Below are 27650 nucleotides of genomic sequence, written 5' to 3' on the forward strand. Positions count from 1 at the left end.
AAAGCAGTAAAAATCATTCATTAATTTTCTTTGAATCTGAGTCAATTTATAGTTCTACAGGATTATACAATTCATATGTAATTGTGAATTCCAGTTTTTTTTAGTTAGATATATATATATATATATATATACTTTGTATCACAGATTTTCAGATATTGTAACTTGAAATTTTTCACTCACCTTCCAAAGTTAATTTGCTTAATTGTTAACTGTTTTTACTTTTGAAAGATTTTTTTCCTGCTAATATAGAGAAACTTTTGGCTTCCCAAATATTAATCAGTTAATTTTGCCTTCTTTGTTTTGGGATCTTTTAGGCATTACCTGAAACTCAGATCACCAACTATGCAGCAACTCTACACAGAAAAAAAACACTGGTACCAGCTCTGTATAAAGTCATTCAAGACTCAAATAACGAGGTAGGAGAATTCATAAGAAATATAATTTTGAATTATGAGAGTATGTGAATTAATATATGCATAAATATTTAAATATCGAGGTTTTACTTTCTTTTTTATTACTAGTACTATTGTAACTATTTTTACCTTGGGGAATGAAAAACTTTCTATTACTTCTCATTCTGACAATTGCTTTTGCTTTTTTCTCCCTGCGCAAGTATACAAAAGTTTCTGAAATACACTTAAAATCAGAGAAAAATCTAGTCCATTTTGTCTTTTAATCTCTTCGTTTCAGTGACCGTTTTTACAGTAGCCATTTAAATTTGAGCAGTGGAACTATTTTCTGGAAGCCAAGTGTTAACAATATTTAGATCAACATATTCATTAAGATTTGTATAAACAGACATTAATATTCAGTGACTTATAATGGCATATAATAAAATATATTCAAATTAATCAGTAAAATTAAATTAGTTTACTTATAACAAGGACTGCAACAATCTAGTGATAAATTTAATATTAAAATAAAAAGAAGAAATTTACTTCAGTTAATATTTTCTAATTACTTAGCTTAATAAGGAATAAAAGAAGTAAAAGGCAGATATTTCTTAAATTCCAGTATAATTTCTTATAAATATACACACACACATCACTTTCATATCAGATGTTAAATTAATATAATGTGGCACAAGTTCTCGGGAAAACTTTGATCACCACTGGTTTCTTGTGTGCTTTAAAATGAAAATAAAAGGAACACACAGGAAAGTAGCTTCTTATCTTCCCAGATACAGCCTCCTCGATGCCTCTGCTGTTTACTGGAGTGAGTTTGAAGAAGTTCAGGTAATCTTCTCCTAACAAGCAGCTTGACTTAAAAGTGCTTCTTTATTTTCTCTGTATAACTAAAAATTTGCTTACTCACCTTTGCTGCCTTCAACTTCATTCCCTCTTTCCCAACCCCATTACCTAATCTTGTTATGGCTTAGTTTTGGTCTTGTGCTTCTTATAAGTAGTAGCAACAATTACATTTATACTTAATGGCCTTTTTTTTTCTTTGCAGTATATTTCTAGTGTTTCAGTATTTATCCAAGTACACCATTAGTAGAGCGATATACTTGATAAAGACAGTTTTTAGAATCCCAGACTCAAAGGTTCTATTTCCTTTACTCCTTGTTGTTTTGTGCTGTCTTAATGTTTAAAGTTTGTTTATTGTTAAAAATTAATTTATGTCTTGCCCTCTCTTTAAAGTGTAAACTCTTCATGGGCAGTCATACTCTGTTCTACAGTATTTGTAATTTTCTCAAAATTACTTTTATGCTATTTATAAGGTATGCTGAATGAAATGAAAACTCAGCCACTGAATGTTTGTATTAGGACTTAAATTGCTTAAATGTAGCTTTAAAAATCTAATCAGTTACATGAAACATGTTTGCTTTTATTTATTTTCAATAGAAATGTTATTTCTCCACTTTTTTGTTTCTTCCCTGTGGAGCTAACTAATGATTTTTGACTTTCACTGACAAGGATGTTTCTGATAGTATGGTTTTGTAACAAAGAGTCTTTTCTGGTGATAAGAATCTTCTGGTGAGATGGGGCAATGTAGTGTAGTTGGAACATGGGTAATTTTTACTATTAAAAATATTTTTCTGTGTTTACTTATGAAAAATTAAATACTCTTAACCTTTTCAGTATTTTTAAAGTTTCTTACCTTTTAATTTATAGGAAAGATAGGAAAATATAAGGGGGGGGGCTTTACCAGTTCATTTTCTTTGTTATATACTAGTAACAGTAGCACTTCATAGTACTTGCAAAACATTTTTTACAAATATATCATTTATACTCAAAATAACCCTCAGCTATAATTGCTATTATTATCTCCATTTAACAAATCAGAAAACTGGCAGGAAGAGAGTAACTGACTTGCCCAGGGTCAGCTGAGAACAAAGAGTTAAGCCTGGAAAAGTCCCAAAGGAATAGAGACTTATACCTATGGTTTCATTTGTATAGAAACCTCTTGGTAAGGAATTTCTTCCATCAATGCAGATTAACACCATATCTGCAATTTAATCTTTGAGCATTGTCTAGAGCAAAGGTGCCAAACCTCTTCCTAGTCTCTAGTGCAGCCAAAACATATTAAAATGTATTTGGGAAATGATAAATAAAAATCAAATAAAATACAGTACATCATAGAAAATGTAACTTTTGTGGTTGGCTAATTCAGTATGCTGCTTGAAAAAGCATGAAAAAGTCAAGAATCCATTTGACTTTCACCCTAAACTAGTTTGGAGCACTGAGAAATTAAGTGACTTGCTTGTAGTCACATTACCTGTATTTGGCTGAGGTAGGTGGGATTTGAGCCCTGATTCCCAAACCAGTTCTTTCCACTCAACAGCTATCTCTAACAGTCCCAAGGCTAATTTTTAAAAAGCCATTTGGGATTGCAAAGTATCTTTAGGAGGGCACACTCATTTACATAATTTGAATTTGGCATCAGTTTTAATCAGTCTTTTATTTTGCTGTTACAAAGGTACTAGCTCTCAAACTTTCCCTTGCCACCCACCACCACCACCACCACCACCACAAGTCTATTCTTTTAGGGGGAACTCCCATGTATTTCTTTCCCATTGCTAAATAAAACCTGGTGTCTTGATTCTGCCATTTTAAATGAAGAATAAAGGGACATGCCAGTTTTCTTAAATAAAAATTTTTATAAGACAAACTGCTCTTCATGAACTCTTGACCCATTCCATCTTGTCTTTTCTAGCAGATACTCTGCCATCTCCACAATTTTGCTAATCTTCAGTTTGCTAGCTATCTTCGTATATCAAGATGCCCTGACCTTGAGGAGCTAAACTACTTGAAAAAGCCATCTGTAATCAGTGTTTCTACTTCCTCAACTCTCACTCTCATTAACTATTCTGATTTAGCTTCTGACCTCATCATCTAGCTAAAACTTCTCTTCAAATTTACTGGTGATCTCTTAATTTCCAAATCTAATGTCCTCTTCTTATTTCTTTCTTTCTTTCTTGACCACTCTACAGTCTTTGATATTGTTAATCACCTTCTCCTGGATATTCTTTCCTTTCTAAATTTTCATAATTTTCTTTCCTAATTCTCTCTGTCTTCACAGTCCTCCCTTTATGCTCAGTGCTTTTTCACTGGTTGTTGCCATACCCAGAAAACCCTCCTTTGTTTCACTCTCTTCAAGACTCAGATCAAAGATCATTGTTTGAAGTAGCCCTTTTTTTGGTTTTCCCTATTCCCAGTTGGATTAGATGATTAGATCACTTCCAATTCCAGCCAAATAATATTTTCAGAGTTAAGGCTACTAGAGCTAAGTACTTGGAAAAATCTTGGGGAATTTCAAATAATTAGAAGAAATGAAAATTTATTCACCATGCACTTTAGAACAAAAAACCAGTTATATCATTTTCCTTTCCCTTAGCATTTCTTTGTTTTTGTTTACATTTTTTCTTTTTATTACGAAGTCTTCCTAATTTTTTTTGCAAGGCAATAGGGTTAAGTGACTTGCCCAAGGTCACACAGCTAGGTAATTATTAAGTGTCTGTGGCCGGATTTGAACTCAGGTCCTCCTGTTTCCAGGACTGGTGCTCTATCCACTGAGCCACTTGGCTGCCCCAAATCTTCCTAAATTTTAAAACATCAAAATGCCTGCTAATGTGTTGTCCTCAATTTACTTCCTGATATAAAATCATTTCTATATTAATTATCTTTTCCTTTTGTTTATATTAACAGAAAAACTTTTAGGTTATGTTTATCTGAAATGTGGGATTATGTAGGGTCTGGTGATTTGTGTTTTAGAAAATTTGATATATTGTAATTCCTGTTCTAGAGAGATTGACAAAAGCCAGAACCATAAAGAGCATATCTTCAATTTAGTTTGATTTATTAGGCCACTTGCTAGTATATACTATGTGCACACTACTGAGCTAGTCTCTAGGACTTCAGAGATGAAAGATGACACAGTTCCTGCTCTTAAGAAATTAATTAAAAAAAACCCCACTAGAATCATTAATCAGGGAGGGAGTGTAGAGGATTGAAAAAAAGACCATTAGATTTACATCTCTATGAAAGAGCATTATAATGAAGCTAAATTGCAAGAAAATTTTGTAGAAGTTTACTAGTGAAGAAAAAGACAGCTATAGAGTAGTGTCTTGAATTAAGGTTAGTTGCTTTGGGTTTTTTTAATTTAATTTTTAAGTATATAGGAGATCAGAGCATTTTTGCAAACAGTAGGAAAATATCGATTAGAGAGGAAGAATTTGAAAATGAGAGAAAGGAAATGAATTGCTTGAGTCAGCTTCCAGATGAAACAGGCAAAAAAACAGGTTAAAGATAAAAAAAAAACACCGGCAGCTAGGTGGCGCAGTGGATAAAGCACCGGCCCTGGAGTCACCTGGGTTCAAATCCGGTCTCAGACACTTAATAATTACCTAGCTGTGTGGCCTTGGGCAAGCCACTTAACCCCATTTGCCTTGCAAAAAAAAAAAAAACCCTAAAAAAAAAGTACATTCGAAAGATAAAAAACCAACCCAAGGACACAGGTGGAATGTTGGTCTTGACAAAGAGGGAGGGATACTTCATTTCCTCAGATAAAAGGAAAGAGGATGGGTATAGTTACCCTCAAGCAGGCTCCCAGATGTAGTTAGGCTCATGTAGTCTTAATAGAATTATGGGGCAAAAAGCCATAGACTTCATTTTTAAAGTTTTGGTGTTAAATCCGAGTATTTGACTATTTCATGTCCAGATAGTTTTAGGATTGCATTTCCTATTCATTGCTAATATGGCACAATCTATAATATTTTTTAAGGAAAAATATGACAAAATTATGTCTTACTGGTAAAATTTTCTATTTCTGGGTCATGAGTTTCCCTCAGAATAAGTAAAATTGCGTGATTTTTATGGGGAATCCACAATTCACAATAAATATAAAAGCAATATTTCTGTCATTTAAGAAGTTTTGTATAATTTTTGAAAGATAAATTAATATCACTTTGCTTTAATCTTTTAAGTATGTCCATCTATTTCTTTGTATTAGCAACTAAATCTTCTTAAATTTTAAAACAACAAAAATGCGTGCTAATGTTGTCCTTCTTAACTTTGTTCCTGATATAAAATCATTTACTTCATAGTAACACTTGAATCTAACCAAAGATGAATATTATATACATTATATATTGGGATGGAGTGTAACCTATAACTTTCATTATAACTTCCTATGAATGTGAGATGAAGAGCAAAAATACTTAAAAATTTCAAATTATTTGCCTGTTGGAGTTTTTTTTTTTAAGTAACAGGCTTTTTAGCAATTAGGGTAAGAGGAAAAAACAAGGAAAGGGAAAGTTGAAGTATTATTGTACTTTTTAGAGGTCAGTTGCTATTTCCTTCTTTCATAACCCTTGCCTACAGTATAAGTGAAAGGTATGCCACTATGGTATCACACATTTCTTGAGGGACCTATTTTAGTGATGAGGTTAGCACTTAAAAGGCCTGAATTTTAGAATGACTCAAAGGACCAAATTACTACATTAATGCTGTGTAATTTTTTTCATCCATAAGGGAAAGAAAATAGAAGTAGGATGATAATTTTTATTTCAAAATAAAATTATGGGGCAGCTAGGTGGCACAGTGGATAAAGCACTGGCACTGGAGTCAGGAGTACCTGGGTTCAAATCCTGTCTCAGACACTTAATAATTACCTAGCTGTGTGGCCTTGGGCAAGCCACTTAACCCCATTTGCCTTGCAAAAAACTAAAAAAAACCAAAACAATAAAATAAAATTATATATAAGTTTTTGTATCAGTTGACATACCTGGTCCTTCTTGTGGTATTCTTTTCCTATATTGGAGTCAGTAGTGCTAATTTGGTTAATGTTATCATGTGAGTGAACTAAATTAAAATTACACAATAATCTAGATACTGAGATTTTTTCTGTTTCTTCAGGAATAATTGTTTCATTTCCTTCTATATAGTCATAACCAAAAAAAAAAAAAAAGGTGATTGTAATTATCCTGTTTTATTTTTCCTTTAGCTCCTAGAGCCTGTCTGTCACCAGCTTTTTGAGTTATATCGTAGTTCTGAAGTTCGGCTCAAGAGATTCACTCTACAGTTCTTACCAGAATTGATATGGGTTTATTTACGTCTTACTGTTAGCCGGGACAGACAGAGCAATGGTTGCATAGAAGCATTGCTACTAGGGATCTATAATTTGGTAAGTAAAAGGAACTTTTGAGAAGTTGTTTTGTATCTTTAAGTGAATTTAAAACAAATCTTCTGAAAATAATGTAACAGTTTTAGATGCATGATAAAATAAAATATACTTAGAGAAAATAACAAATTTTTTAGATTTTTTCAATTGAGTTTGAGTGTGAACAAGTGTGAACTAAATATTTAATATGTTTGTCTTAATTATTTAAAAAAGTTGAATATCTTATTTTTTCCAATTACATGTAAAAGCAAGTTTTAACATTATTTTAAAAAAAATTTTGAATTCCAAATTCTCTCACTCTCCCCTTCTCCAGACAGTAAGCCATTTGCTACAGTTTAAACATGTGTAATCACTTAAAACAGTTTCCTTCTTAGTCATATTGTGAAAGGAAACACAAGTCAAAAAAAAAGCCTAGAAAAAATAAAGGAAGTGAAAAATAGTATTCTTTTGAACTGCATTTAGATTCCATCACTTCTTTCTCTTGAATAGATACTTTTTTCATCACAAGTCTTTTAGTAGCGAAGTCATTCATGATTGATCATCATGCAATGTTGCCATTACTATATATATACAGTGTTCTTCTGGTTTTGCTCACCTCACTTTGTATCAGTTCATATAAATCTTTATAGATTTTTTTGAAAACATCCTGCTTGTCATTTCTTAAAGCACAATAGTGTTTGATCACAATTATATATCACAACTTGTTCAGCCATTTTCCAGTTAATGGACATCCCCTTCATTTCTGGTTCTTAGCCATTACAAAAAAGAGCAGTTATAAATATCCCTCCCCTTTTTTTCTTTTTATTTCTTTGGAATTCAGATGTAGTATTACTATTATTGGTTCAAAGGGTATGCAGTTTTCTAACACCTTTGGCCATGGATCCAAATTGCTCTCCAGAATGGTTGGATCAGTTCAAAATCCCTTGATATTACTTTAGTGACAAGATAAATTATTCTGTGCTCTCCTAATTTGCTTATGTTAACACCCTTTATGTTTCAATCATGTACCCATTTTGCTCTTATCTTAGTGTTTGATATGAGATATTGTTCTATACCTAGTCTCTGGCCAAACTGTTTTCTAGTTTTCCCAGCAGTTTTTGTCAAAAAGTTCTTGTCCCAAAAGCTTGGATCTTTGGGTATCAATAATAAATTACTGTGGTCCTTTACTACGTATATTATGTACCTAAATCTATGCCACTGATTCAGCACTCTGTTTCTAATTCAGTACTAGATTATTTTGATGATTAAAGTTTTGTAATATAGGTTGAGAATCTTGTATAGTCAGACTGTCTTCTTTCACATTTTTATTTTCATGAATTCCCTTGATATTCTTGACCTTTTGTTCTTACAGATGAATTTTTATTATGGAGCTCTATACAATTAAGTTTTTGGTAGTTTAATTGTTCTGAATAAGTAAATTAATTTAGGTAGAATTGTCATTTTAATTATAGTGGCTAAGGCTAACCATGAGCAATCATTCTTTTTCAAAATGTTGAGATCTGACCTTATTGCATGAAAAATATTTTGTAATCCTGGGTTTGCTTTAGCAGTTAGACATCCAAGTAGTTTATATTATTTACAGTCATTTTAAATGAAATTTTTCTATCTCTTGTTGCTGCACTTTGTTGGTAATATATAGAAATGCAAGTAGTTCATGTGGGATAATTTACTAAAACTTTGCTAAAGTTGTTAATTTTTTCAAGTAATTTTTTTAGTTGATTCTCTTTTAGTTGCTGTTTATCATCTATAAAGAGTAATAGTTTTGTTTCCTCAGTGCTTATTCTATTTTCTTGGATTTCATTTTTTATTGCTATAGCTGGTACAATATTGACTAATGGTGGTGATAGTGACTTCCTTTTCTTTATACCTACCCTTATTTGGACTACTTCTAGCTTATCCCCATGGTATTTGATGTAGGCTGGTGCTTGCTGTTTATCATTTTAAGGAAAACTCCATTTATTTTGTATACTTTCTGATGTTTTCAGTAGGAAGAGATGTTCTATCTTGTCAGAAGCTTTTTCTGCATCTATTGAGATAATCATATCACTTCTATTGATTTTGCTATTAATATAGTCAATTATGTTTATAGTTTCCCTAATATTGAACCTGCCCTGCATTCCTGTTATAAATCCATCTGGTTGTAATGATCTTGCTAGTATTTTATTTCAATTTTTTTTTTTACATTATTCATTAGGGAAATTCATCTATGGTTTTCATTCTCTGCTTGTGCTCTTTCTGGTTTTAGGTATCAGCTAAAAGTTTGTGTGTTATAAAAGAAGATCTTCTTTGCCTCTTTTTCCAAATAGTTTCTATACTACTGGAATGAATTTTTCTTTAAATATTTGTGGAATTCACATGCGAAACGATCTGGTCCTGAGCATTTCAAAGATCATCCAGATCTTGGAAAGATGGGTATAGGGGCGGCTAGGTGGCTCAGTAGACAGAGCACCGGCCCTGGAGTCAGGAGGACCTGGGTTCAAATCCAGTCTCAGACACTTAATAGTTACCTAGCTGTGTGGCCTTGGGCAAGCCACTTAACCCCATTTGCCTTGCAAAAACCTAAAAAAAAAAAAGATGGGTATACTTGGAGAGGAGAAAATTTTTTATTTATAGCTTTAATTTATTATTCATTCTTTCTAGGATTGTCTAACAAATAGCCTTAAAATTAAGTTTTGTCTTAACAGTTTTTGTAAGCAGATTTTGTGATGTTACTATAACAAAAATGATTTAAAAACATTTGTCCCTAAAGATATGGTGGGGAAGGGGCCATAGACTTGCCCAGGTGGCCAAAGTGTTCTATGACACAGTGATAGTTAAGAAACCCTGCTGTTGTGGAGCAGAAGACTTAAAGTCTTAAAGCTAGAAAGGACTTAAGAATTAATAACAGACATTCAGCCTGGCAATGTGATGGTGGTTCTGGATTTGGAGTTAGAGGACCTGGGTGTGAATTCTTTCTCTGCCATTTGTATTCTGTTGATCTCTTTTCCTCCTCATTTTAATGAGGGTATTTAGACCTTTAAGGTTCCTTCTACCTCTAAATCTATGATTCTATGAGTAATAAGGCAGTATTTAAATTAAACTTTAACTTATATGAACTGACACACAGTAAAATAGACAGAACCAGGAAACCATAAGTAACAACCACATTTTATGATGATCAAATGTGATTGATTTATCTCTTCTCAGCAGTACAATGGTCCACATAATTTTTAAAAATTTATGATGGAAAATGCTTTCCACATGAAAGAGCTGATGGAGACTCAATCCATATTGAAGCATACTGTTTTTGCTTTATTTTTTTTATATGTGTTTTTTCCTTTTGTACACTCTTAATTGTTTGGCAAACTGTTTTTTCTTCCACGATATGCATGGCCAATATGGGAATAGGCTTTACATGATTGTGTGTGTGTGTGTGTGTGTGTGTGTGTGTGTGTGTGTGTGTGTGTATTTGATAGCAGATTTATTGTCTAAGAGAGAGGATGGTAGGGAGAAAGGAAGATAATTTGGAATTCAAAATTTTATTAAAAAAATGAATGTTTAAAGTTTTCTTTACATATAATGGGAAAAATAATGCTGTTTTTAAAAACATTTTAAGGTTTACATAACATTTTGTATTCATTAAATCATTTGTTCAACCCCCCCATCATTTTACAAGTAAGAAAATTTTAATCCAGAGGTATAAAATGGATTGCCCACGTTTGCAGAGTCAGAGTTCCCAACTTAATCACATTGACAGTCATGATCATATTTGTACTATGATTACATATTTTATTCCTGTTTTCTCACCTCAAGAAAGAATGGTAAATTTATCCCAAACTCATGGTTCTACAATGAATGCCACTTTAGACTACTTTCTCTTGATCTCTGCATGTCCCAGTGAATTTCTGTAATCTGTCTTTTACTTTCTGTTCCTTAGTAGCCCCATAGTGTTCTGAATCTTCGACAGTATTTCCCTTCCCAAGGCTTGTTTTATAAACCCCATCAAGAAAATTTCACATAAAATTGTAGTGAAATAGGGGCAGCTAGGTGGAGCAGTGGATAAAGCACCGGCCCTGGAGTCAGGAGTACCTGGGTTCACATCTGGTCTCAGACACTTAATAGTTACCTAGCTGTGTGGCCTTGGGCAAGCCACTTAACCCCATTTGCCTTGCAAAAACCTAAAAAAAAAAATTGTAGTGAAATTAAAATATTTCTTTTGAAATTATTCAACTAAGGGTAGCTAGATGGCACAGTGGATAGAGCAAATCTGGCCTCAGACAATAATTATCTAGCTGTAAGATCTTGGGCAGGTCATTTAGTCACATTGCCTTAAATGAAAATTAAAATTTTTTTAAATAAATAAATAATAAATAAAAATAAATTAATAAACTATAATATTAAAATTATTCCTTTTTTCAATATTGGTGACTCTGTTTCAGTTTTATTCACATTGAAAAGCAGTCTTCTTAAAATCAAATCATATAATTTGTTTTTATTTAGGCACATTTAAAGATACAGCTCTTTCTCCAATTTAGGATGTGGCCATTATACATAAGTTAGGGAAGAATAGTTTTTGGTTTATAGTCAAATGGCTAGTATAGAAAGGACTTTTTGGGTATGTGTTCCAGTAATATTGCTGCTTTTTTTATCTAAATCTTGACTTGTTATACTGAACAGCATTTCTATTTGTTTCTGACTACCTTCCCTTTAGAATTCTTTGTGATCAGTATGATAATGATATACAGTGATAACATTATGACTCAAGAAACATAACTTTGGACAAAATAGTGGAAACAAATAGTCTTGAATGATTTCAGCAACATTTTCCTTGATCTAATTGCTGGCTTATGTAAGGAGCTATACATTTATTGACATGGAGGGTAGATATTTGGAAATTATATAATAGAAATTACTTTCAGTATAAAAATTGTCATATGTATTTCTGAAAAATATAATTATCTTTATGGGGGGATGGGTGATGGGGAAGATGACACAAGTGGGGAGTTTAGAGGAAGTGCTGGTTTTTAAAAATCACTTTAATCTGTTGCTCTTGAATAAAAATGTAGAGACAGTTCATGTAAGACAGTTCATTATATTAATGTATAGCTTAACACAATTAACTTATACAACAAATAATTTGTACAACTGTAATGATTTGAATAGTTTTACTTAGTCTGAAATCACTCTTTACGGCATGGTAGTTGTGTTTTCCTTCATAATAGTTAAATCCTCTAATTTCCACTGAAATCTTTTTTTTTTGGTTCTGCTACATTGCTACTAGAAATGCAGCCTATTCACATGTGAGCATCTTTAGAAGTAGTATTAGAATTCATAGATAAGAATTCTCCTTTAAAAAAATAAAGAATTTAAATAGCTTGAGTTCAGTACTATGCAATACTAATCAAATAAAAATGATAATAGATCAGAATTAGTTCAGATTTAATACTATTCCATTCAGACTACCAATGGGATAATTTATAGAGCTAGATTTATTTGGAAGAACAAAATATCTAGACTGGGGAGGGAAATAATGAAATAAAAAAGGAAAAGGAATAGTACTAAAGAACAGCAATCAACATATTTGATTAAGAACTTCTAAAAAAAGTGGAAAGCAACCTGGCAAAAAATTGGGCTTAGATTTAACACCTCATATCATATTCTATAATAAATACGATTAAATACCATAAAAATATTTTAAGAAAAGCAATATATTCCTTTCACAGCTCTTGGGTAGGAGCTGAATTCTTAACCAAGCAAAGAATAGAGGCAGTTACAAAAGATAAAACAGATACTTTAAAAAATTTATTCATTTTTATATTATTTCTAATTCCAAATTCACCCTTTCTCTCTACTCTCATTTCTTCATTAACCATGTTTTTGGGGAAAAACAAGTTTAAAACAAAGGGAGGAAAAAACATGCTAGCCTGCTCTCCAACATCATCATTTCTCAATGTGGAAGTGGATAGTATTATTCATCATGAGTCCCTTTGAAATAGATACTTTTGATTACATGAAATTAAAATTTTATTGCCCAAGCAGAATTAATGCCTATACTGTAAGAAGGGAAGCAGTTAACTGGAATAAAAATCATTGTTAGTTTTCTCCACTGAGACTCTGGTTTCCAAAATTTATAGAAAACATATATAAGATGAAGATCCTTTTCTTAATAGAAGTGACCAGATAGTTTTGAAAGAAAGAATTGCAAACTATTAAAAACATACAGGACAGTTAGGTGGCGCAGTGGATAGAACACTAGCTCTGGAGTCAGGAGGACCTGAGTTCAAATCCAGACTCAGACACTTAATAATTACCTTGCTGTGTGATCTTGTGGAAACCCCATTGCCTTACAAAAACTAAAAAAAAGCAAAACAAAACATATGACATAATGTTTCAAATCAATAATAATAAGAGAAATAAATGCAAATAAGATACTACCCTCCCTCATTCACTTTACTACCGGTAAATTGCCCCCCCCCAAAAAAAAAGATTTTTTTTAAAATTAGAGGAATAATCTATATTGGAGGCATTGTGGAAAAACACACTGTAATGCATTATTAGTGGAGCTGTAAATCTGTGTAGTGATTCTACGCAAATAAATGATCAAAATGTTCATAACCCTTAACTCAGAGACACCACTACTAAACATATATTTCTTTAAGTATTTAAAGGAATCATTAACCATACAAACCAAAATTCTTAGAACAACAGTTGTTTGTGGTAGCAAATAATTAAAAACAAAGTATATGTCATCGCAGGGGCGGCTAGGTGGTGTAGTAGATAAAGCATCAGCCCTGAGTCAGGGGTACTGGGTTCAAATCCAGTCTCAGACACTTAATAATTACCTAGCTGTGTGGCCTTGGGCAAGCCACTTAACCCCGTTTGCCTTGCAAAAACCTAAAAAAAAAAGTATATGCCATCTATTGATGAGTGCATAAATAAATTGCAGTATATGAAAATAATGGAATTTTACTTTGCTGTAAGTAATAGTAAACTCCATGATCCTTGAAATAAACAAACTGATACAAAAATGAACTACACAGAGCCAGGAAAGTATAAGACAGCAATGTAAATACTAAATACAAAGAAAAAAACATTGAGACTGAATTATAAAACTAATTAATAAGAACTAGTTTAGCTTTAAGGCAAAAGATACATCTCCCCCAAATAAATGGGGATTTTGTTTTATTTAATCTTTTTCTTAAGAAAAAATTCTTTGTTGTAAGTGATGGCTCTCTGTGAACTCATCCTTTCTGAAGAGCAATTTGGAATTATGCCCAAAGGGCAATAAAAATGTGCACACCCTTTGATACAGCAATACCACTACTGGGTCTATACCTTGAAGAAATCATGAAAAAGTGTGAAAACCTCACTTGTATAAAAATATTCATAGCAGCATGGCAAAGAATTGGAAATTGAGTGAATGTCCATCTGTTGGGGAATGGCTGAACAAATTGTGGTATGTGTAAGTTTTGGAACACTATTGTTCAATTAGAAACCAGGAGGGAATTCAAAGAAACCTAGAACTGATGCTGAGCAAGATAAGCAGAACCAGAAGAACACTGTACATCCTAATAGCAACATGGGGGTGATGATCAATCTTAATGGACATGCTCATTTCATCAGTGCAACAATCAGGGACAATTTTAAAGTATCTTCAGTCGAGAATACCATCTGTATCCAAAGAAAGAATTCTGGAGTTTAAACAAAGACCAAAGACTATTACCTTTAATTTAAAAAAAAGGCGTTATTATGTAATTTTGCTATCTCTTATATTTTATTTTTTCCTTAAGGATATGATTTCTCTCAACACATTCAATTTTTATCTTTGTATAGCATGGGAACACTGTAAAGACTAATATAGAATGCCTTTTGTTGGGGGGTAGCAAGATTAGGGGAAAAATTGTAAAATTCAAAAAAATAAAGAATTTGGAAAAAATAAGTGATGACTCTGGGAGTTGTCAAGAGAGAGAAATACAAGAGAAAAACTAGGTGACATGAAAATAAAAGTTTTTTTTGATGAGTTTAATATTCTCACTTATTCACCTATTGTATATATATATATATATATATATATATACACACACACACACACACACATTACTTTCAGATCTTTATCAATAATTTTGGTATCTTTTTAAATCTGAAGTCATTCTTCCAGCTCCCTATAGAACATATTTATCAGACTGTCCTACTAGTACCTCAAATCTATTAGTCCTAAAACCAAACTTGATCCCCCCAAATCTGCTCCCATATCTTAAATAATTTCTTTCTCTGGTGTCACTATTTACCAATCTGTCACATGAAAAACCTTTGCTTATACTTACTTAATATCTCTGGAATCTGCTTCTTCCCATGTAGTACTACTCATTGCCTACCTAGTTGTTTGATAATTACAATACCTTCCACATAATTCTTTGATAATTACAATAGCTTCTTAATAGATCTTGCTAGTTATACATAAATATACTTCTCTTCACTCATATACTTTCAATGACCTATTGCCTTCTAAATACAGTTCAAACTTTTTTTTCCCTGAAATACAAAGTTCTACCTTATCTAAATAAAATTGCCTTTACTTTTCGCTTTATCCAAACTGGACTACTTACCACCCATTAAAAAAATAATAAAAATACTTGTATTTTCTAGTTCTATCAAAGGCCAACTGATAACCTTCCCTGCCTCTTTCTACCCTTCCTGCCTCACCCCCCCCCAGTTGTTAATGGTAATTCTTCCTCAGATCTCTGTAATACTTTATAATATTTCTAATGAATCTATCACTCCTTATTTTTTATTGCAATTATTTGAATATGCATTTACCAGACTCCAAACTTTATTAGGGCAGAGAATTGTCTTTAATCTTTACTCCTTTATTTTGTATTTATTTTTTAAAATTTTATATTATTATAATAATCTTGTTGTGAGAGTAATCATAACCCCCCCCCCAAAAAAAAAGGAAGAGAAACCTCAAAAACAGTGAGAAAGAAAAAAAGAACTTAAGTTTGTATTCAGATTCCAATGGCTCTGTCTCTGGAATGAGTTGCCTTCTTTATCATAAGTCCACCAAAGAAGTTGCTTCAGTATTTTTCCCACAATTGCTGTTTACTAGCTGTATTTCCCTCCACTCTGTTCCTTCCCACTCTCATTTTTTCTATTCTCTCTCTCTCTCTCTCTCTCTCTCTCTCTCTCTCTCTCTCTCCCCCCGTCCCTTCCTCCCTCTCCCTCTCCCCTTTCACCCTGTCCCTGCTCAGAAGTGTGTTGTATCTGAGTACCCTCTTTCACAATCTTCCCTCTCTTCTGTCACCTTCCCCCATTTCCCTTTATCCCATCCCTTTCATCTCATTTTTCTCTAGGGTAAGATAGATTTCTGTACCCTATTAAATTTGTTTGTTATTTCCTCTTTGAGTCATTTCTGATGAGAATGAAGGCTTACTCATTCCCCCTTGCCTTCCCCCCATTCTACTCTATTGTAAAAGCTTCCTCTTGACTCCTATGTGAAATATCTTAATCTCTTCTTCCTCTCCTTTCCTTTCTTCCCAGTACTTTATCACCCATGACTTCATCTTTTTACTATATTATCCCATCATATTCAGCTCCTTCCTATATGCTCCTTCTAACTGCTCTTATGAATTAGAAAGTTCATATGAGTTATCAGTATCTTCTTCCCATGCAGGAAATTCCATCTTTTCCCCTGAAAGAGGATGTTCAGTTTTGCTGGGTAGTTGATTCTTGTTCATAATGCAAGATCTTTTACCTTCCAGAATATCATTCCAAACCCTATGAGCCCTCAATGTAGAGGCTATCAGATCCTGTGTAATACTGACTATAGAGCCTTGGTAGTTCAATTTCTCATTTCTGGCAGCTTTTAGAATTTTCTCTTTTGACTTGTGGGTTCTGGAGTTTGGCTATAATATTCCTGGAAGTTTTTCTTTTGGGATCTCTTTGAGGAGGTGACTGGTGAATTCCCTTAATTTCTATTTTACCCTCTGCTTCTAGGATCTCAGGGCAATTTTGCTGTATTATATTATTTCTTGAAAAAAAATGAAGTCTAGGTTCTTTTCCTGGTCATGTCGTTCAGGTAGCCTAATAATTTTTAAATTATATCTTCTTGATCTTTTTTCAGGGTCAGTTTTTCCAATGAGATATTTCACATTTTCTTCTATTTTTTTGGGGGGGGGGTACAGTTTTATTTCTTCCTGGGTTCTCACAAAGTCAGCTTCCTTTAATTCCATTCTGCATTTGAAGAAGTTATTTTCTTCATAGAGCTTTTTTATCTCCTTTTCCGTCTGGCCAATTCTGCTTTTTAAGCCATTCTTCTCCTAATTTGCCTTTTGTTTTTTTTGCTTTTTTTCCATTTAACATAAATTGGTTTTTAGCATACTATTTTCTTCAGTATTTTTTTTGTATTTCTTTAACCAAGTTGCTGACTTGGTCTTCATGAATTTTTTTTTTTTTTAGGTTTTTTGCTAGGCAATGGGGTTAAGTGGCTTGCCCAAGGCCACACGGCTAGGTAATTATTAAGTGTCTGAGACCAGAGGTACTCCTGACTCCAAGGCTGGTGCTTTATCCACTACGCCACCTAGCCACCCGGTCTTCATGATTTATCTGCATTACTCTCATTTCTTCTCTCAATTTTTCCTCTTCTCCCTTAATTGCTTTTCAGTCTTTTTTGAGCTCATCCATAGCCTGAGCCCATTTTCTATTTCTCTTAGAGGTTTTTGGATACAGAAGCTTTGATTTTGTCATCATCTAAGTATGTATTTTGGACCTCCATGGAAACAAAGTAATTTTTTATGGTACGGTTCTTTTTCTGTTGTTTGCTCATTTCCTCAGCCTATGACTGATTTACCATACTTCCAAAGCAGGTCTCTAAGGACAATCCACAGGGATCTTAATTCCTCTAAGGTCTTATGAGAGGCTTCAGACCCTCCTCTCTGCCTTGGAACTATGAGGAGGGTCCCTGCTCAGTTATGGTAGTGTGGAAGCCCAAACTGTAACTTGGATCTGAGTGTGTGCAAATAGAGACCTTTACAGTCTCTCCTGACCCTCTTACCATCTGTGGCTGAGAGCTTTGGAGGTTCTGGGTGTCTCTGCCAAGTCCCACTGCAGGTTCCCACCTCAGGGCTGCTCTGAGGCCAGTGCTCCACTCCGCACTCACTCTGGTGCAGCAGAGTTCTCTCTGCTCCTTTTTTTTTTTTTGAGAATAACACAAGTTTAATGCTCTTCAGAAATACGCAAAATTTTCAGTACAAGAATTATCCCTCACTTAAAGAGAAAAATCTTTGGTATGCCCCCCCCCCTCCCTTCTAGAGATAGCCTCCCCAGCATCTTCATTCCCTAGGTCAAAGGAGTTGAGCTTGGGAGATTTGTGTGGGCGTGAATTTTTGACCAGTTGTTTCTCTAGTTGGGTAAAATTAGGGGTAATAACTCAGGAGAAGTAGGAAAGGGGGACTCGGGGCCTCCTTTTCTCAGCTGTTCTTCCTTTTCCTTATTATGATACCCCAACACCATCTTCTCAAAGCAGACTTTTAGCCAAATGAATAGAATCAGTATCTCAAAATGAATAGAATCAGTATCTCAAACAGTGTAGATCGGGTATATGCATCTCCTGTTCACAGTCAAAGAATTTGTTATTGCTCTTCAGTCATTTTCATTTGTGTCCATTTTCTGTGACCCCTTTTGGGGTTTTCCTGGAAAAGATACTGGAGTGGTTTGCCATTTCCTTCTCTAATTCATTTTACAGATGAGGAAACTGAGGCAAACAGGGTTAAACGACTTGCCCCAGTGTCACATAGGTAGTGTCTAAGGTCAGATTTAAACTCAGGAAGATAAGTTTTCCTGTTTCTTAGTTGTCCCAAAATAAAGAGTGATCATAGCTAAATCCAGAAGAAAAAGACAAAATCCTAATGAAATAATTCTGGTATGATAGGATCAGTTTCTCTTTCTTTACAATAGGAAATAGTTTTCTAATTAAAATTTTTTTCAAATAAAAAAAAGTAATTGGAACTGTGATTAGGAATGTATGAACCAGGGGCGGCTAGGTGGCATAGTGGATAAAGCTCTGGCCCTGGAGTCAGGAGTGCCTGGGTTCAAATCCAGTCTCAGACACTTAATAATTACCCAGCTGTGTGGCCTTGGGCAAGCCACTTAACCCTGTTTACCTTGCAAAAACCTAAAAAAAAAGAAAATGAATATATGAACCTGCTTTACCTTACCTTGGTGTAACTCTTGAACTCAAACCACCACTTTTGAGATTGTGAGTCTACCCTTTTCTCAAGAAAAGCAAATAAACTTTCTTTTACTCAGATTCAGTCTCTGAGGAATATTTTTCCTTCAGGATATTTTTATCTCACACACTACCTGCAGATTATCATCTTTGTATCCCTTCCTGAATTTTTGTCTTGTCTTTTCCCAGAAGGATCATCTCTTTATATCCTGAGCATTGTTCTCCTAGATTTGTAATTTAACACAGAGACCATAATATCTAACTAGTGAGGCAAGGTGATCTGATATGAAGCCTATTAATCTCTAAAAGAAATTAATCTTCCAGCTCTATATATTTTAGAAATGCTACCTTTATCAGAACTCCTGTTGTGAAGATTGCTTCCCAGCTTGATGCTTTTCTTCTAATTTTGGCAGGGGCAACTAGGTGGCACAGTGGATAGAGCACCGGCCCTGGAGTCGGGAGTACCTGAGTTCAAATCCGGCCTCAGACACCCAATAATTACCTAGCTGTGTGGCCTTAGGCAAGCCACTTAACCCCATTGCCTTGCAAAAACTTGCCTGGGCAAGAGAATCCCTTGGATGGTCACCAAAATATAGCCGCTGATTTAGTTCTGCCCTGCGAAGAATCATGGCTCAGACTGGGGAATGCAGGTTTTGGAAAGAAAGTAGAGATTTATTAAAGGAAGTTACAGCATGTTAAGAAAGGGATTAAAAAAAGTAAGAAAGAATTTTAAGAGAAGACCAAGTGGATTGCTGATTGAATTTGGTCAGGCCAGCAGACCAGGGTTCAGCAGGAGACTGGAAGATAGAAGAACTCTCTGCTCCTTTCTTAAGTATCTAACAATGTTGAGAAGTATGAAGTAGCCACTTGATAAATATTTGAGTTCTGTTGAATTACATTTTCTTTGTCTCCAGTTCTTCATAGTCTTTTACTCTATTTCATTATTCAAATGCAGGGTTTGTGGGTAAATTCTTCTGTGAAATATACTATTTACAAATCCTATTAGGAGATTGTATTCCCTGAATGGAGCTTAATTAACATATTCTTGATTCAGAAATTAGGAGCTTTTAAAAATCACTTCCTAGCTTGCTAATAGTGTTCCCAAAATGAAGAAACTTATAATTATTCCTTTTAATATATTCTTTTTCAATTCTAATATTTGTATTTTATTTTACCTTAGGAAATTGCTGATAAAGATGGAAACAATAAAGTGCTATCTTTCACCATCCCTTCCTTATCCAAGCCTTCAATATACCATGAGGTGGGTAACAGTAAGAATAATTAGTTAGAATAAAAAAGAATAATTAGTTAGGTTATTAGGAAGAAATAAAAATCAAATTTCTTATGATGCCAGAGAAAAACCTTATTATATGCAGGTTGTTTTCTTATAAGATGCATTGTTACTTGCATCTTGCTATTGAACATCTTAAAAATAAAAGCTTGCAATAGGGCATTATAACTCCTAGGAGCAAGAAAGGTATCCTGAAAAATATAAATTTACCTGTTAGATTTTTGTTCCTTTTTATTCATTTGGTTCATCCTTTTGAGTTAGTTATTTTTAAAAATATGTTCTTCATTTATGTATTGGTTATTGGGTAATGTTTATTTGAAGGGAAGAGTTCACTTTTAAGAATACTTTTTTTTTTGAGGGCAGATGTATTTTTTTAAATAAATTTTGCATCATCTGAGAGTTCCTAAAGAGTCCTTTCCTATTTTCTTTCCTTTTCCTTCTCTTTCCCTCTCCTTTCCTTCCCTGTTTTATTTTCTTAGAAAAATTATAGTAATTATAAATGTTGATTCTCAGTTTAAAAGGATATTTTTAGGGTTCCCTTCCCACAAAAGAAAAACAAAAAGAATACTGAAAAGACTCACATATAAGCAAAACAGCTTTCAAAACTATGTAATGAATTTATTATATTTTAAAAATCATGAAATTCATAGTATCAATATACTATTCATAGTATCACTATACTATATCAATATATAATACTACAATATATTTGAACTTTATCTGTTTTATTAGATAGAAAAATATGATATGGGGAAATTATTTTATTTGCTAATTAAATTCAAAATGAATAAAGAAGCTCTTCAGTGTAGACTACCCTTTTATGATATCATTATTTCTTAGGAAGCATAATAGATCAGCAGTTTATTATCATTGTTATTGCTGAAGGGTAGTGAAGTACTAATAAATTGTAAGTGAATTTTAGTTTTTGTGGACTCTTTCTACCTTTCTACCATTTTTGAAAAACAAATTCATAATCTAAATTTTTTTTAATCAAATTCTTAATTTATAATTGAATGTGAGTGGACCATTTAAACATTGAAGTCTTTTCTAGTAGTTTCGGATTGTATTATTTTTATCTTAGGAATTCATCAGGGAGATATCCAAGTGTAATAGCAAGAAAACTTTCAAATAAATGGTTCTTGATACCTAAGAACTTAATTATTTCTTTTGTTAGTGAAGACTGGCTTCTCAATATCAAATATTTCTGAGAAATAGATTTTAATTAAATTATGGTGTTAGTGGGTATAAATTAATATAGTAGGTTTATAGCTGAAAATATGAGATTAGCTATCAAATAGTTTAATTTGGAGATAAATATAATGATAAGGCTAGTATTTTTTTTAAAGGATGCTTATCTGTGTAATATACTCACTTCAAATAATCGTTACTTTATGTTTTGAACCTTAAAAGATATCACACTAAACCAAAACTATAATTGATGTTTTTATTTTGGTAGTTTCAGCAGTTTTTCTAGCTTGAACCACTGGGATTCTTAACCTGGGGTCCTATGAACTTGGTTTTTTTGTTTGTTTTCTTTTTTTAGTTTTTGCAAGACAATGGGGTTAAGTGGCTTGCCCAAGGCCACACAGCTAGGTAATTATTAAGTGTCTGAGGCCGGATTTGAGCTCAGGTACTCCTGACTCCAAGGCCAGTGCTCTATCCACTGTGCCACCTAGCCGCCCCGCTATGAACTTGTTTTCAAAATATTTTCATTCAGTTGGTTTCCTTGGTATTCCTCTGTAGTAAATACATGTATGCATACTGGTATACAAGCATTTAAAAACACCATTCCAAAAAGTCTATAGATTTTGCTGCATTGCCAAATATCTCCATGACACAAGAAAGTTTCAAAGTTATTCCTGACTCATTCCAAAAATTTCTTAAAATGTAGATGTTTTATTCTTTGAAACATCTTATCAAAGAAGAATTCATGTAAAAAAAATGAAAAGAGGTTAGAGATGATGCTTTGAACTTTTTCCAGTTAGGTAAAATATTATTTTGCAAATTATTATGGATATCATATTATATTTTGGAGTTCTTTTCTGTAATTAATTTATGCTTTATTATAATTGTCTTTTTTTTTTTTCTTAATAGCCCTCAACTATTGGATCCATGGCCTTGACAGAGGGAGCATTATGTCAACATGACCTCATTAGGGTAGTTTATAGTGATCTTCATCCTCAGAGGGAAACATTTACTGCCCAAAACAGGTAATTAACTAGTTTAAACTAGTTTAAATATTTTGAACTTAAAAATAAAATGAGCATTTCCATATACAAAGTAGAAAAGAAAAGAGAAGGACATATGAAATTGAAGTCATGGCAAATGCAAGAGAACTACTGCCAGCAACTTCAGATCCTGCTAAATCTATACTCATAATTCTTCATTTTCTGGACTGAGATAATTAAAATTGTCTGATATACCAGGGATCTCAAAAGTTAAATATGTCATACAGTATTATCAGCCTAACTCTTGTGGAGAGGGAAATTATAGAGAAATTATTATGTATTTATTAGTACAGTATCATTCTGTTATAGCTGCCATCATTTAGTGTATAAATTAGTTGCTTGTTATTCTTAATAAAACAGAGTCCTGTTTGTGAAGTTTGAGAGTCCCAAATACTCAGGAGCTGGTATTTCAGAGGAGACTTGGATCAATCCAATAAATTCAGCATACATCTATTAAATACTGATCATGTGCAAGGCACCTTACTAGTTTCAAGGGATACAAATATAAAAGTAATGTAGTCCCTGCTCTCCAGAGGCTGTTTTCTTCATGTTTCCAAAATCATCTACCCTCTGATCTGGCTCCCTGAGAGCTCCTTGGGATCTGCAGTTGGTGGCAGTAGTTCTCTTGCATTTGCTATGACTTCACTTTCATTTGTACTTCTCTTTTCTACTTTGTATATGGAAATGCTCATTTTATTTTTAATTTCAGAATATTTAAAAAGGGAAAGAATATTGTAAGCATTCTTCTTCCTTTATGTTCTTTTATTTTCATTAGGTTTGAGGTACTGAGTTTTCTCATGCTCTGCTACAACTCAGCTATAGTTTATATGCCTGCCTCCTCTTATCAAGCATTGTGCCGCATGGGTTCCAGGTGAGCAGTGGAAAAAACTGATCATTAATATTTATGTACTAGAAATATTTCTTACTGCCCTAGGAGATTTCTTAAATGCCCTCTTCAGTTATTTCAGATCTAGAAATGTTGCCAAACTGTTGCAAATTAAAAGTCAGATCTAATTATTTCTGGTAGGTAATTTAATAATGTACCTAATTACACCTTGGCAACTAGGTGACACAAACTATAGAGCACTGGGCTTAGAATCAGAAAGATTCATCTTCATGAGCTCAATCTGGCCTCAGACACTTACTAGCTTTGTGGCCCAGGGCAAGTCAACCCTATTTTCTTCAGTTTGGCAAATCACTCTGGTATTATTGCTAAGAAGATCCTGATTGGGATCATGAAGATTTGAACACATTTGAAATAACTCAACAATAAAAATCACTTCATGAATGGTACTTTATAAACTGTGTTAAGGGTGTGAATTGTTTCAGAAGATTTGGAATTTCCTTGTACCTATCTTGATTTTTTTCTCTCAAAAATTTTGAGAACGTAATAATAGTAGTAGTATCCATTTATGTAATCCTTTATGATTACAAATCATTTACTTGTATCTCATTTGTTTATCCAAATAACCTTATGAGTAAGTATAAATATTGTTATGCCTCCTTATAGCTGTTCAAATGACTTATCTAAAGCAGGTAATTGTTAGTATTAGGGACTCAAATAACTTCACATTGTGAAACTATTTTTTCCTTCTCCCCTCCCTTTTTTTTAAATTTCCTGTTCTGACTTGTGATTTTATTGATATATGGAACAATTGGTGAGGAAATTCCCTCGATAAATTCATGGTTACATTTATTCTTCAATTTATAGTCTAAAAATTGCCTGGAGCATTGTGAAATTAAATGATTTGGCCAAGGTCTTACATACAATCAGTAAGTATGAGAAGCTAGTCTTTTTTTTATCCATGGATTATTTATAATTTTTTTTTGTTTTTCGGGGTTTTTTTTTTTTTGCAAGGCTGTGGGCTTAAGTGGCTTGCCCAAGGCCAAACAGCTAGGTAATTATTAAGTGTCTGGGGTCAGATTTGAACTCAGGTACTCCTGACTCCAGGGCCGGTGCTCTATCTACTGTGCCACCTAGCCGGCCCTGAAAAGCTAGTCTTAAATTCTGATCTTCCTTTTAAAAGACCACCTCTCTATCCATGCTGCTAATTCTCTTGGAAACTATGAATTTATCTGTTTATTCTTCTTAGTTTTTAAATTACCTTATTCAGAATTTTTGGTCGTTGTAAAGACAGGTTGAGATTTAATTTGCACCATGAAAAAAAGTATTTGCTGAGGTGGGATGCTAAGAAAATAAACTTTTCAAGTCCTCAGTACCTATTTGCAAAGTTGTGCTAATTATAGGCAGTCATCATCTGTTCTTTAAATTAATTCTGACAGAATTTTGTTTTACAGTATTATTAGCTATTTTCTATTATGGGTCCTTAAAATTAGTTCAAGGGTATTTCTTGACCTTCTATAATTTAGTATTTTTATTGATGGGACTTTCTCATTTGTCTGAGCTTATGATGGTTTATTGTTCAACAATAAAATTATTACACACTTATTATGCATGATTTGTATTAGGGTCTCCGAAATTTACAAAGTTTTGGTGAAATGTGTGAGTCTGGCAACTATCATTAAATAATAAGGGCTCAACTAGATGTCACAATATATACACCAGCCCTGGAGTCAGGAGGAACTGAGTTCAAATGTGGCCTCAGACATTTAATAATTGCCTTGCCATGTGACCTTGGGCAAGTCACTTAACCTCTAGCTTAAGTAAATAAAATTTAAAAAAATAATGAGGGAAAATGCCATTCATACTAATCTCCCAATAAGCAGGTTTTCTGAGGATAGTAAATTCTTTTTTTCTTTAAGATAATATAGTATAATATTTTATAGTTATATTGTATTGTAATATAGAAAACATGATTAAAATACAATAAAATGTCAATAAGTCTTTTGGCAAATTCTTCATTGCCCTTTTGTAGTGTCATTCAAATAAGATCCCCACTATTCTTTGGAGTGTATTCTAAAATAAATTCCTAAGTGAAGCCTGCAAAATTTTAAACTGTGACAAAACAGTGATATATAATATAATGTAAAATTTGTGTTTGATTTGATATTTTTGCATTATCAAATAGGTTACTTCAGTAGCCAAAAATTTTGTTAAGTTTTTTGACTAAATTCACATTTTAATATGTTAAAGGATAAAAAATATCCTTAGAAAAGTAATTTTCTCTTAGAACTAGATCTATGGGGGCGGCTAGGTGGTACAGTGGATAGAGCACTGGCCCTGGAGTCAAGACTACCTGAGTTCAAATCTGGCCTCAGACACTATTAGCTGTGTGGCCTTGGGCAAGCCACTTAACCCCATTTGCCTTGCAAAAAATCTTTAAAAAAAAAAGAACTCAATCTATGATTCTTTGATTTCTTGTTCACTTCATTTATTTGACACAATACAACTGTTTTACAGAACACATTTGGATCTGTACTCGTATCTCATAATCTAATAATCCAACCATCTATCCAGTGCCTTCAATCACATTTTATAAAAGTATACCATCCTTCCCTCTGTTGTTTTCTAGATGATTAAATTCTTCAATAAACATTAAATTTAATTATCAAATTATCAAATATTAAATTTCCTCCTATTCTCTGTTATTATATGACAAATTGTCTTTTTAAAATTTTTAGTGAAATTGCCTCTGACTTTACATAATTTAGCCTTTTACTGCTAGGAAGGCAGCGGTACCATAATGGGTAAAGAACTAACTTGAATATCCCCAAAACCAGAATTCAGATTCTTTGTTTTTACTCTCATGTAGCTGAAGCTGAAAAAAAAAAACTTTTAAACTAAAATAAATTGCTGCCTGTGGAAGATACAAACTTATAGTTATACAGATAACCCAACTGTGCTTCAAACTGGTTCTTTACATTATTCTGAAATTAGATACTTTTTGTTCCAACCTGGAGTAAGAATGTGTCATGCAGGAAAAAGAACAAGAGATGCTAAGCGGTCAAAAACTCAAGGTTTTGGGTTTTTTTTTGTAATTTTCTTTGAAGTATCAGAACCTTCCAGAGAGACAGGTATTTAGATACCAAAATATTGTCTAACATTAAAAATTGCTTTTTATTTTAATTGAGTTCATTGACTACAACTAAAAGTGTTTCCATTTGTTTTGTTTTTTTAACATATATTGCAAATTTTGCTTTATTATCAATACTTCCAATCAAATAAGGTCATTAACAACTGAGCTTGGGAAGAGACTAATTATATATTTATATATATTATATATATTAATATATATATTGTATATATATTTATTACTATTGACTTTTTTATTTATATTCTATATGTGCCTTAGTTATTGCATGTTATTTTCCTTGTTTCACAAGGAAAAGAGGCTGTTTTTGCTCTTTTTTGGGATCCCTCACACTTAGCAATTTTTTGATAACTAACTCTTTTATATCACTGGCACATAGTGAATCCTTGGCTCAATGAGATTATCAGGGCTACTGTATCACATCTAAGTAATTAATCAACTCATTATAATCTTAATTTGATGGTTATCTACCACCAAGACTATAGGGGACAAACAGTAGATGTGAACAAATGGTTTTTGTTTTATTAATATCAGTTTAAATGTGGAGTGTTTAACATCATTTTACTAGTTTGCTGATGATCATAATAGTTCTAAACTGTTAGAAATACAGTTTAGATTACAATTTTTCATACAAGTCCAAATTTCATTTTGGTACTTTTAGTTCTTAGGACTTAGAATTAGTCCAAAGGAATTAGAAAAAAGTACTACTTAACTAATAAATATTGTTCAAGTTTTGAATGAAATTTAGAAACATTTTATTTTTGTCTGGATATAGAAAGTAAATATCAGGGATATTTCAGGAAAATAGTTTACTAGTCTCATCCTAAAGTAGAATTTTGAGAATATCTTATGTATTTGGAAGCACAAAAGAAGAATAACCCTAGGTTTTTTACTACAATTTGAGATTGTGCCTCAGGTAAAATGATTAAAAACTAAACTTGTTAAGGCTAAATTTCTATTTTGCAACTTATAAAAATGGATCAATTTTAAATGCTCCCCCTTACTTCAATGTAATGTTGCAATAAATAATCCACTTTAACTTCTCAGTGTTAAATTTTATTTATAACAATGTCCTTTTTCAGGTAATTGTACAAAATGATCATGAACTGAGATTTATTTTCATGTATAGCATTTGGAATTGTTCACACAGGTTTTTATAAGTTCCAGTGGTAAAAAATCATGAAAGTTATTTTACTTTCAGATAATTTGGAAATTCTTGGAATTTGCCTTTTGTATCTATTACCTTTATTTCCAGCTTAGTTTTTTCCCATTATTTAATTTGGTGCTAATATTTTGTATCAAAAGACATTTACTGC

The 27650-nt window shown here is 32.9% G+C and overlaps 1 protein-coding gene across 1 annotated transcript in view; it reads left to right on the forward strand.

The window, feature by feature from the left end:
- HYCC2 (hyccin PI4KA lipid kinase complex subunit 2) overlaps positions 1-27650 on the forward strand; it is an 82488-nt gene that overhangs the window by 19672 nt on the left and 35166 nt on the right. The window contains exons 4-8 of the mRNA XM_074191667.1: positions 315-416; positions 6445-6624; positions 20004-20084; positions 22209-22324; positions 23118-23213. Coding sequence (XP_074047768.1) covers positions 315-416; positions 6445-6624; positions 20004-20084; positions 22209-22324; positions 23118-23213 — 575 coding nt within the window. The remainder of the gene's footprint in view (positions 1-314; positions 417-6444; positions 6625-20003; positions 20085-22208; positions 22325-23117; positions 23214-27650) is intronic.

The sequence above is a fragment of the Macrotis lagotis genome, chromosome 6, assembly GCF_037893015.1.
Source record: "Macrotis lagotis isolate mMagLag1 chromosome 6, bilby.v1.9.chrom.fasta, whole genome shotgun sequence".
Classification (NCBI taxonomy): Eukaryota; Metazoa; Chordata; class Mammalia; order Peramelemorphia; family Peramelidae; genus Macrotis; species Macrotis lagotis.